Source organism: Hydra vulgaris, chromosome 04 (assembly GCF_038396675.1).
Source record: "Hydra vulgaris chromosome 04, alternate assembly HydraT2T_AEP".
Lineage (NCBI taxonomy): Eukaryota > Metazoa > Cnidaria > Hydrozoa > Anthoathecata > Hydridae > Hydra > Hydra vulgaris.
This window is the reverse complement of record NC_088923.1, coordinates 49295001-49307500: the sequence shown is the minus strand read 5'-3', so window position 1 is coordinate 49307500 and position 12500 is coordinate 49295001. Positions and strand designations below refer to the sequence as shown.

The 12500-nt window shown below is 27.8% G+C and overlaps 1 protein-coding gene across 2 annotated transcripts in view; it reads left to right on the top strand.

The window, feature by feature from the left end:
- Positions 1 to 12500, top strand: part of LOC100208281 (sperm-associated antigen 1) — a 70512-nt gene that overhangs the window by 29711 nt on the left and 28301 nt on the right. For both annotated transcript variants that reach the window (XM_065796544.1, XM_065796543.1), the window contains exons 13-15: positions 3285 to 3456; positions 5253 to 5333; positions 11429 to 11657. In XM_065796544.1, the coding sequence (XP_065652616.1) occupies positions 3285 to 3456; positions 5253 to 5333; positions 11429 to 11657 (482 nt within the window). The remainder of the gene's footprint in view (positions 1 to 3284; positions 3457 to 5252; positions 5334 to 11428; positions 11658 to 12500) is intronic.

Sequence of the window (12500 nt, the reverse complement as noted above, 5' to 3'; positions counted from 1 at the left end):
GAAAAAGCTTAGTCTCTTCTAGGAACCCGATAGTAAGGCATGCATAATCTGGTGCAAAAGCTGTACCCATGGCTGTACCAGTTATTTGGTGAAATAATTGTTTGTCGAATATGAAATTATTGTTCTTTAAAATAAAAGATGCTGACTATGAATTCAGGTGTAAATCTTTTATCTATCAAAAATTTTTATTTATTTATCCAAAAATTTTAAGGCTTCTAATCCAAGATAATGTGAAATGCTTGTATAGAGGTTAACAATGTCACATGTCATTATACTACTTTCTGATTCAAGCTCTTTTGGAATTTTTCTGAGGAAATCCCAGTCATCTTTAATAAAAGATATTTGTTTCTTTACAATAGGAGACAAAATTGTATGGAGAAACTGGCTCAAATGAGATGTAGGTGAATTTATTCCAGCAATAATTGGTCTACCTTTGAGATTTTTTGGTGGTTTCATTTCAATAAAGAAAGAGTCTGACTCTTTTACCTTGTCAATAATTTCTTGACATTTGTGACATTTGTGAATTTGCAAACTATACCTTCAAGAAGTAGATAAGTTTAAAACATCTAACGGTACCATTTGGAAAGTGAAAAGTCACATCACATGCAACAGCAAAAATGTAATTTTTTACCTAAAATGTTTAACATGCAAAAAACAAACATATACTGGTAAAACTAATAATTTAAGATTACATATAAACAGACATATTTCCAGTTGCAGAACTGGCTTATCAACTGATCGATTTGACATACATGTTTATACTTGTCAACGTGCCCACAAAAGTGTAATTGAACCTTTTTTCCAACTTTTCGTCTTTCTTGAGCTTAACAACGAAAGTTTTTTGTTATCATATGAAAAGCATTTGCACAAACAAAAACATGATACATTTAATTGATATTTCCTGTTTATAATTACAGTTCAATCTCTCACAATCAATAGTTACCCATAGCAACAATATGAAAATTAAGTTATTTTTGTTTTTAATACAAATATTTTGCAATAATACCAAAAACAGCACTACTGATGATTATTTGAAAGGCCCCTAGTGTTAATAGTTTTAATATATAAAAAAATATTTTGAATAAGTAATTTTTTTTGGTAATTATATTGTTTTTAATAAAAACATTGTGAGAAAAAAGATTTACTGGATTTTCTATTTGTTTCACTGTTCTGACTATTTTTGAATTTATTTGGTTAAATATCATATTTCAAATATATATATATATATATATATATATATATATATATATATATATATATATATATATATATATATATATATATATATATATATATATATATATATATATACTTTTACTTGGTCGTTTTCAAGTTTTTACCATAAAATGTCAGTTTTAGGTTGTTTCTTTTAAAAAATCATTTTTAAGACTGGAATAATTTTAAAAACTTTTTTTTTATTATTTGATAGCCTGCCTGCCCCAACCAAACCCTCTTATGATGTAGCCGCACTATAAGATAGTCGGTGTAGCAACACTCCCTTGTAGTAGCACGCTATAAGATAGTCGATGTAGCAACACTCTGTGCATGTTATACAGTAAAAAAATAAAAATTAAACATTTAGAATGTTTTTATTTATAAAAAAATAGAGTAAAAACATTCAGAATGTTTTAAAAAATATTGTAGTCTTTTAATTTGCGCTTTTGTGGTTTTTTTAAAAAATATTAGATTTAATTAGTTTTTGCAATTAAATTAATACGTTTTGTTAAAATCTAACCTTAATTTTTTCAGTTTAAATACCATAGATAAGCTAAGAGCTGTTTTTTACCACAAAATGTATATTTTTGATGTCTTTACTATAGGTATACAGACCTGGCCATTAAATTAGGATAATAGTAAAAAGTCAAGAAAATTTACACTAGCTTGCACATATTCATACAAAACATTTTATTTCCTCAATGCTATTTAACAATGCATAAATACAGTAACAGTTCAGCAAAAAAACTGTCAAAGATTGTGGTTACAGTCAATAAAATGAATTATTAATGGGTAAAATCACCCTTTACTTTAGGCAGTTCGCAAATACGGTTTGGCATGCTTGAGACTTGTTTTTAACAATAAGCAGTTATGTCTTCATCCCTGTGCCACACACTGATGACTCCTTCAATTATCTGCTGCTTTGTTGTTGATTTTAACTGACTGAGTTTACTCTTGGTGATGTTCCACAAATTCTCTATTGGGTTCATGTTGGGCGAATTGCCAGGCCAATCTAGAACACGCACCTTGTTGTCAGCTAAGAACTTCATGACATATTTTGCCTTATGGCAAGGGGCACCATTCTGCATAAAGATGCCATCTTTTCATTTGTTGTAGCAATCTCTCCTGAAGCACCTTCTTGTACTGGTCCTGCCTCATTGTTTTCTCCACAACGTAGATAAGGCCGCAGTCATGTACTGACATAACACTCCAGACCATCACAGATGTTGGATGTTTGACATGTTGAACCACACAGTCTGGATGAAACTCCTCTACTGCTCTCCTCACATAGATTGATCTATCATCACCACACAAAAAGTACTTTCATCGCTAAATGCTATTTTCTCCCAGTCTTCCTCCGTCCAGTTGCGATGTTGCTTTGCCCATTCATACCGCTTCTTCATCATAGCTTCGGTTAACTTTTGCTTCTTTCTTGGTCTTCTTGCCACATATCCACTGTTGAAAAGAAAGTGTTTAAGGTCGGAAAAAAATTGCCGACCTTGTTTCTATGTTTTATGGTAAGACCTTTGTCACAGATAGTTTTTGCCGACCTGATGCTGACCTCTAAAAGATTGAGGTCGGCAAATTATTGCCGACCTCATTTTTCCTGATTCCGAGGGTTGTATATATATTTTATATATATATATATATATATATATATATATATATATATATATATATATATATATATATATATATATATATATATATATATATATGTATATATATATATATATATATATAGTATATATATATATATAAACGATCAAGTTTAATTAGTTTCCTCAATTAAATTTGATGATTTTGGAATAAACTGTACTAAATTTTGTCTTGTTATATGTCATAGAGTAGTTAAGAGCTGTTTTTACAACAAATAGTAATTATATCTTTCTTATATAATAATTATATATATATCTGTGTGTGAGGAGTTCAAAATATCGTATAAGCAGTTTTATTTCTATTTGCAGCTTTAAATATATAATATATATAACTGTATAATACTTAGAGTCTAATGTTTGTATATTTGATTATATTTAATTGAGACTTACATTATTTACTATTTATACCAGATTCAACTGGGTTTGAGCAGGCTCTTGCAACATTGCTATGTAATCGTGCAGCATGTTACTTAAAAAGTGGTCATTGTGATGATTGCATTACTGACTGCACTGAATCTATAAATTTGTTTCCGACTTTGAAAGCATTTTTGAGGAGAGCTACTGCATTTGAAACATTAGAAAAGTATATGTTTTATTTTGTAAATATATTTTTATTTTTAAAACATAGTTTCAATTTGTTATTTTTAAAACATAATAATTTTATCCATTTTTCTGACTCTACAAGATGTTTTTCTTAACCTCTCATAGTCTAAGGAGTTCATAACAGAATCTAAAAATTCCTTTGAATAATTTTAGGAAACCACCGCTCTCAGCATTATCACCAGCATCATCATAACTTAGTATAAACATAACATTACACAATATTTAAAGTTTTTTATTTTTGATGTTTGAGAAATTCATTTTATTATTTCACAATCCAGTTGATCTCTTTTACTAAAATCTAGGTTTCAATCTCCAGTCATATTATTTCACAATCCAATCATCTCTTACTAAAATCTAAGTTTCAATCTAAGTTGAATCTTCAAAATAAATATCCCAATCTTGGTTGATCTGGTGACCTGTGGACTTAAGAAGAACTTTTGTGAGTTATACCTGTGAGTTGAGAACCAGAGCTTTTGTTTCAGAAAAGAAAAACTTGCAGTAACAATGAGGGAAATGTGGAAACACACACTGCAATGGCTGCTAAATATCGGTTGAATGAATAGCTTATCAACTTTTATAATAGTTTTTTAACTTTTCTTATCATTTAAAACAACTTGTTAGTAAAATTTGCAAAGTCATTAATTTTTCAAACTGAGTGGAGATAATTTAAAAGGTGTTGCATTTGAAAAGTCACATAATGTTTTTTTGTCACTTGATGATGTCCTTTTGTTACATAATAAAGTCCTTTTTTCACATAATGAAGTGCTTTTGTCACATAATGAAATCATTTTGTCACATAATAAAGTCCTTTTGTTACATAATGAAGTACTTTTGTCATATAATGAAGCTCTTTTGTCACATAATGAAGTCATTTTATCACATAATAAAGTCCTTTTGTCACATAATAAAGTACTTTTGTCACATAATGAAGTACTTTTGTCACATAATGAAGTACTTTTTTCACATGATGAAGACTGAGAGTTAGGGTAATAATAAGTTTTTTATTTTTTTATTATTCTTTGTTTTTTTATTTTTGCAAAAAGATTGTATAGGTTTTGGTTAGTGAAAAAGTAAATGTATATCTATATGCATTAAAAATATATATCTCTAGTAAAAAGTTTCATACCTGATGAAATATTTATAAGCTGTTTCCATGAATTCACTTTCTTTTTAGCATTTATTATTTGTGTCCTAATTGCATTAAAACTTGTGAGCAGCCTTGATAAAGTTTTTTTATTGAATTCACTTCTGACTTGATCTTTTTTTTTGTTATTTTCATTTTGTTCATATTCATTTTCTTCAATTCAATGCTAAAAAAGTATCCATCTTTAGAACTTTTTTGGTTGTTATTTTAAAAAAATGTGATTTGTTGTTATTTAAAAAAATGTGATTCGTTGTTATTTAAAGAAATGTGATTTGTTGTTATTTAAAGAAATGCGATTCGTTATTTAAAGAAATGTGTTTAGTTTTGAAACAATAAACTGTCAATGTGCAAAAAATTTGAAAATATTTACACATGAATGTTTTTCTGCAGTGACATTTAGAGCAGTGGTAACAGATTGTTATCTCAGCTTTGTTGATTTATCTGCGCATCTGGAGCAGCAACATGTTTTGTCAACAGCTCATTTTCTGACTAGTGGAATTTGTCTTTACACACTGCTTATATTAAAATATACTTTACATTGAATAATCCAATGAATGTTGATTTTTTTTTACATTAGGTTGACTTTTTTCTACAAGTTTATGTACTATATCAATTGTTTTATTTTATTTAAGGTACACTTATGCATATGTAGATTATGAAATTGCTCTGCAGTATGATCACAAAGCCATAAATACTCAGCAAGCATTGACCAGGTATTTTTATTTGGTTTTTGAATTTTTAAAATTTTTCTGCTATGTTTGTATAAAGATTTATAGATTTATCATCTAAAAGTTGTAAAAGTTTTTTAATACACTATAAAAGTGTTTTAATATATTATATACGTTATACGTTAGTATATTGTATATTGTAAGTGTTTTAATATATTGCATATGTTATATTTTAGTATATTGTAATATTTTAATTTCAATTGATAATAAGGATGGGGTTAAGAATCGTACTAGCATCCAATCTTAAATTTCTGACACTTGCTAATTATTTTTTTTCATAAATTATTACGGTTACTACATAAATCCATCAGTCCTATCATCTCTTTTTCTTTCTATGAAAATTTTGACTTGTTAATCTATTTTATCCCATCTATTTACAGTGAGTTTAAATTTCAACTACAACAAATTTCTACTGTTTTGAAATAAATATTCATCTAATTTTTTTTTTGTGTGTTTTGGAATTTTTTTACAGATTTTTTGATCTTAATGTATTTAGATTATTTTTTATAAAATTTGTTTCAATTTTAATACGATGTTTTATTTTTAAAGATGTTGTAATTTATTCTTAAAGATGATATAGTTTATCCACATCCATATAGAAAGTATGATATCCTATATTAGGGGTCGAAATAAGTGTCTGACACTTATTTATTATTTATTAAACAAATATATATACAGGATTAACATTTCAGTAAAAACTGTCATTGACATGCGTCCTGATATCAAAAGTTGCATAAAAATAAAAGTTATGTGTATATAATATAAATATTGAAATGAAAGGTTGTAAATGAAAAGTTGATAGAAATTAAATTTTCTACTGTTGTTAAACTGATGTTATCGGTGTTAATGATATTTACTGCACGCAAGTGTAGCGATTTTAAACAATTACTTTGGGTTGGTGTAAACTTTAAATTAGCATTATAATTAATGTTACTAGCGGTTTAATCATTTTTTGGTAAATTTTTTTTGCAGAGTATGCATTAATGTTCTTTCGCAAGCTGTGGAGAAATCTCAAATAGGAAGCTTTTTTATAAACGCTGTTAAATTGGTTGCTCATTGTAAGAGTTAGATCGATAATGGTACCAAAGTAAAGTATAAATAGCAAAGGTCCTAAGATAGAACCTTTTGGAACTCCATTTTTTACATGTAAGGAACTAGAAAGAGCTCTGTCACAAGAAACCATTTGTGTATGATTAAAAAGATAGTCACACATCTAATCTCGTTACTTATACCATAAGCTGGTAGTTGTAGGCGACTATGACTCAGGGTATCAAATCCTTTGGATAAGTCAAAAAATGCAACTCCAACAAGCTTTCCTTGGTCTACTTCTTTGCGTATATTATCCATAAATAAAGCTGTGGCAAGCTCAGTGGAATGTTTATGCCTGTATCTGAATTTGGATAGTAATAAGTTTTTTTCAGAAAGTTGATCATGTACAATTTTTCTAGATAATACTCTAATAATAGATAATAATCTAATAATAGATAATTTTCTAGATAATAGATTTTTGATAATACTGGTAATACAGATCTGAACTGAAAAAATTTGAGAACCAAAATTCACTAGTATTTAATATAAAACAAAAAATATTTAATTTAATTCCGTAAACCAAAGTCTAGAACAAAGCTATGAGTAGGGTCCTTATCAGAAAAGTAATTGTTTTTCACTTGTTTGATACAAACATATAGTTTTGATTGCTTAAAAAGCACTTTGTAGATGTTAACATTTTTGTCTTTTTAAGGGCACCATTTATTTTTAACTTTTTTGTCAATTTTTTTTTACTTCTAAAAAAAAAAAACTTCAAAATAACAAACTAAACTCTGTTTTTAATGATAACTGCGATTTTTTAATCAATAATAACAAAGGTTCTAACAATCTAATGGAATCTATAGGGTTAAAAATCTTTAATAATATCTTCTTCATCGTCAGACTTTCTAAATAACTTCTTTGCAGCGGTTTTTTTTTTTTTTGTAGTACATTTAGGTAAAATCATATTTGGTCTTTTACCATCTATAATGCACTTTGATTTACCACATACAGATTTCATAACAGTTTGACACTTAAGGCATTGTTTAAGTTTTGCAGCTTTGCAAATGGTTTTGTCTGAAATACATCTTTATTTGCGTTTATAGAACAACTCAGTTTCTTCTCTCTTTTTTCTTTCTTTGTCTTCCTTCTCCTGCGCTTTTTTCTCCTTTGAGTTGTTAACAAACTTTACAAGTTTTAGCACATCTTGACCCTCCATGGAGCCATGGACTTGGGTTACTCTTGTAGTTGCTTTTTGTATATTGTTACTTTTTGTAGAATAAATTTTTTGAATTGTCAATAGACCTGGTATTTCATTAAGATTAATGCTTTTTTCATGTAAGTCTGTAGTCATTGTCTGTAGTGACGAACATTTTTCTTTTCAGCTTGAAGCTTTCTCTTACCAATATATTTGACTATTTTTTTGTTTCATAGATATAGGAGAACTTATTTTGCCATTTAGAACTGATGAAATATCAGTTATATTAGGTAAAGCAGCTGATAAACCCACTGATGTATCTTGTTGAGGTGTTTTATTTATAGAATTGTTTTTTCAAACTTCCTCTACTAGCATTGCAGCTTTTTGGAATCTATCTATTTGCATAAATGCAACTTTTAGGCTTTAATTGCTAATACCGACCTTTATTCCGGCTTTTCATATCGACTCTGGTGTGGCCCCAGTTCTCCCACATACTTAAAAGAGATAACATAAAAGCCTTCCTATTAATTGTTTGATTTTGACTAAACAAATTTTCTTTGGTATTTGCATAATGTTCATGAAACGCCCTGTTGATTTGATCGAGAAGCTGTGTTACCCCAGTAGTGTCTGAAGGTGATATATATATAAATGTATTTCTTTCTCTCTAAGAAATTGAAGTAAGGTATAATTAAAGCGAGAACTGTGACCATTGCTCAGTACAACAGCAGGGCGAAGTATGCCTTTTTTAATCAAGTGTCTATCAAATAATTTATAACTTGCAAGTAAGGATTTGTGATCTTGTGACCCATTCTCTGTTGTCAAAATTAATAAGTTTGGAATACTTCGAACAGCAGCTAGTGGAGCCATCTGGCTAGTACTTCCTTGAGTACCAAATATTGCATGCCAGATGCATTTTTCACCTAAATAATATATTAAGCAGTGAAAATGTGTCTGAAATTTCAAATATAAATTACATGTGTTGTCTTAAAATATCTTTATTTTTAAGTTTATCATTTTTTGACTATATAAAATTTATGAAATAGATTTCAATATCTATTACTATATAGTATAATGTAATAATTTAAAGTTTAAAACTTTTTTAAGTATAATTTACCAGATAATGACATCATTGGATTTTATGTAACACATTCACGATTATGCTGAATCATTTTTTGACAGCTTTCACCATGCCCACCATATACTAATCCGCTAGCTGAACCAAACTGTGTTGTTTCATCATGACTGAAGATCCGAGATAAGTCAATTTGACCAGTCCAATGACTTGATGCTTCTTGATTTTCTTCAATCATGATGCCACAAACTACCAATTTTTTTGCAAGATCATGTAAAAAATAGTGAACACTCTTTAAAAATTTTTTTTTAAAACTAAGTTCAAACATGATTCCTATTTTTAAATCTAGATTAGCATTTCTGACTTATTTTAATGAAGTCATTTAATCTAGTTCCAAATCCCAGTAAAAACATACTATTTACTTTTTATGATATTCAAATTTGTTATATTCTAAATGAGAGCAGGTGATTTCACAAGTGCAATTCATTGCTATATTCTTAGTGATGATTCCTTGTCTTTTTAAAGAAACATTAGCATGTTTGGCATCCCATTGTCTCCAAAACAACTTACTCAGGCAAGAAGTAAAAACATAATAAAACTATCTTTTTAATGCTGTAGTAAAGAATTACATTTGTCAAGAATTTGCACAAATGTAATTCTTTACTACAGCATTAGCTGCACAGATAATAAATAACAGTTTTCAAGATCAAATTTTGTTTAGGGTTTAGGTATTGAAAAGTACAATACAGTATCATATATAAGGGGTTTACATAATAGAGCACTGTACTTATTTTTGGTGTTCTTTTTTCTGTAAATTTGTTTGAAACTGACATGGACACAGAAACTTACTATTTCTATATTTAATAATACAATAAAAACTTTTTACCTTTTCTTCAAAAGAGCTTTCCTTCCATTTGCAGTCAAAGCATTAAACTTTGTTCCTCCTTTTGTCTTTTTGTTGGCATGATGTCAAATTTTTAACACATCTATATTAAGAATTATTAGTTTTTTTCTGTTCATACCTTGGTAAGCTCAATTTTTACAGCGCACATACTCAACAATAGTATCTTCTTCTTCAGTGGTTAGTATCATTACATGGTTTTTTTTCATTTCCTGTAAGAACTAGATTATCTAATCGCTTATCAATCACAATTTTACTTTTTATTAATGGAAACTGACCTGTTAATTATGCAGAGTATCCTTGTTTTTCATTAATTTTGCACCATTCTACAGCTTTGTTTATCTGTTTGTTTCTTTCATCTCGGTTAAATTGCTTTACAGCTGCTTTAGATTTATTCCTTGGCTTTTTAGTTACAGAATTTTTGCTGCTACTCTTAAGCTAAGTTTTGGTTTCTTTTTTACCTATAATAACAAACATTTTAAACAATTACTGTCCAATTAAAGTAATGTAAAAATATAAAACAGCTTAAAAACAATTTACTTGTTTTTAAGTCTTTTTTTAAAGTTGCAAAACAAGAAGTAGCTGTTAAAAGAAATTGAACTGTTATAAGAAGTACTACTATCTTTCAAAACAAACTTTAAGATATAAAGGGAAGAAAAAAATACAATATTATTAAAATAACTTCTGAAAATGAGGTTCTTAATGCTTATTATAAAATGCATTATTTGGGTAAAATTTCATGGTTTTTCTCATTATTTTAAAAAACCATTAAATAATTCCAGATTTCTTACTTTTATAAGATACCTATACTCGGCAGATAATGCCATGCAAAATATCTCCCCAATCGAGTTAATTGTTAAGGAGATATCAACAATAAAGATTGTCTTTTTATGGGCACCTTGCCCAAAATAGACAAATTTCAAGTACAAATAAAACATTTAAAAAATTTGTATTACTGTTTTAAACCATCAGGATGAAATCATATAGATTTAAATAAAAAAAAATAAAAAAAGTTTAAATAAAATAGGCTTCCCAAAATAATTAAAGCCAATTTAAATTTGTTGTCTTTTTAAGGGTACTATACCTGTATATAAACTTTTGAAACATACTTAAATTAAAACTGGCTTGTGGTCTGAATTGGAAACTGCTCATGGTATCTCCAAATGAAGTTCATTAGCAGCATAGCTTTTAACTTTAACAATTGTGCACATGAGGCAAAAAACCTGCAAAACATTTGATTTTTTTTTTGCATTAGTCAATTTTATTGGTACACTTTCATCTTTTATAAAAGGTCTAGCGGGTACTTAATTTAGTACCTGATTTTAGAAATATTGATTTTATGACTTTCCAAAACCCTGCTGAATTGTTTATGACCGCCCTTGGACCATTCTTGAGACCTGCTAGGGAAGGGCAAGAAATCATTGCTTATTTTCTCAGTAAAGTAGAACAATGGTTGGTTGCCCCCCTTAAACAGTATTTTTTTAGATAGCATATGTTTATTTATTTAAACTTAACATATGTATAGTAATCTAACATAGCATATGTGTATTCGTTTAACAAAGGAAAAAAGGAAATTTGTTACATTTATTTGTTTTCAAATTATCATTTTTTGTCAAAATTTACATCTTTATTTAAGTTTTGTCATTTTTATTTAGTATTTTTGCTACTTTTATGATGTTTTCCATTTTTATACTTTATTCCAAAAAAAATGGTTATTCGACTCTATTAAAATAGGTTATATTGGCTTATTACATACATATCTACTTGTGGTTACATGCATATCTGCTTGTGTGTTACATTTAAAATGATGAAAATGGAAATAATTTTTATTTTATTAATTTAGTTTTTTTCCACAAAAAATTATCAATAAAATCTTGCTTTAGAATAGCTGTTTTACTTAAAATGGAGCATGGTCTATCATGGCGTAATGTTCTACCAGCAAGTACTAAAATGAATTTTAATTCAACTTTACAAGATAAATCAGTGAGTTTTAAAACTAATGATGCAGTTTCAAATAACCAATTGAACAAAGAAAGTTTAAACACAGAAGATTTAATGCATACTATGACGTTTAACAAACTTAAGGAACAAGGGAACCAATATTTTAAACAGGTAATTAACTTTAAAAGAAAATGATTAGAATATGAATATAATTGATCAAAATAAGATGATTGTAAAAGAGAGAGAAAAAATTTTAAAAATACATTGTATTTAGAAACATAAAAATTTGCCAATAATAATGAAACACATCAGGGTTATTTGTAATTAATTTAAAATAACCCTGACATGGAAAGGCTTTTTTTTTTTTCAGAAAACTCAATGTGCTCCTAAAATCTTTTTTTAGAAGAGTGATTGTGCACTTGAAACTTAATTTGATTTGACAAAAAGAAAAATTTTTTGAAAATAATTTTCAAAAAAACAAACAGGTAGATAAAGAAAATGAATTTTATCAGATTCATTAGTAGGGTAGATTAGGGTAATATGAGCACCTTGGTAATATGAACATACTTAAAGATTTCTTAGATGTAAGCAGTGAAGTTAAAGTTGCTATGTAATTTTTGAATCGAATTTGTGTGGTGATTACAGGAATCAGTGCAATTAGCGTAAATCTATATGCAGTAATTAGCGGCTATCATCTAATTAAAACGCTGTTAAATTTTTTGCGTTGGTAAAATAATACCATCACGCATGAATAAATCTGTAGTGCGAAATTTTGGTTCTAAAATAATGAAATTAATTTTTTCATAAAGAAAAATATGTTAGCTAAAAATCCAATCCATTTTTGTTTGAAAAACAATGCATAGAAACATTTAGTTTTGACTTTATTTAAAGATTTTTGTGTAATATGAGTATCCTTAAATTACCCAGTGATTTTCATTGAAGTTACCTAGTTTAAAGTCTTAAAAAAGCAGTGGATTTAATTGGTTTTTTTGAATAAAAACAAAATATAGTAAA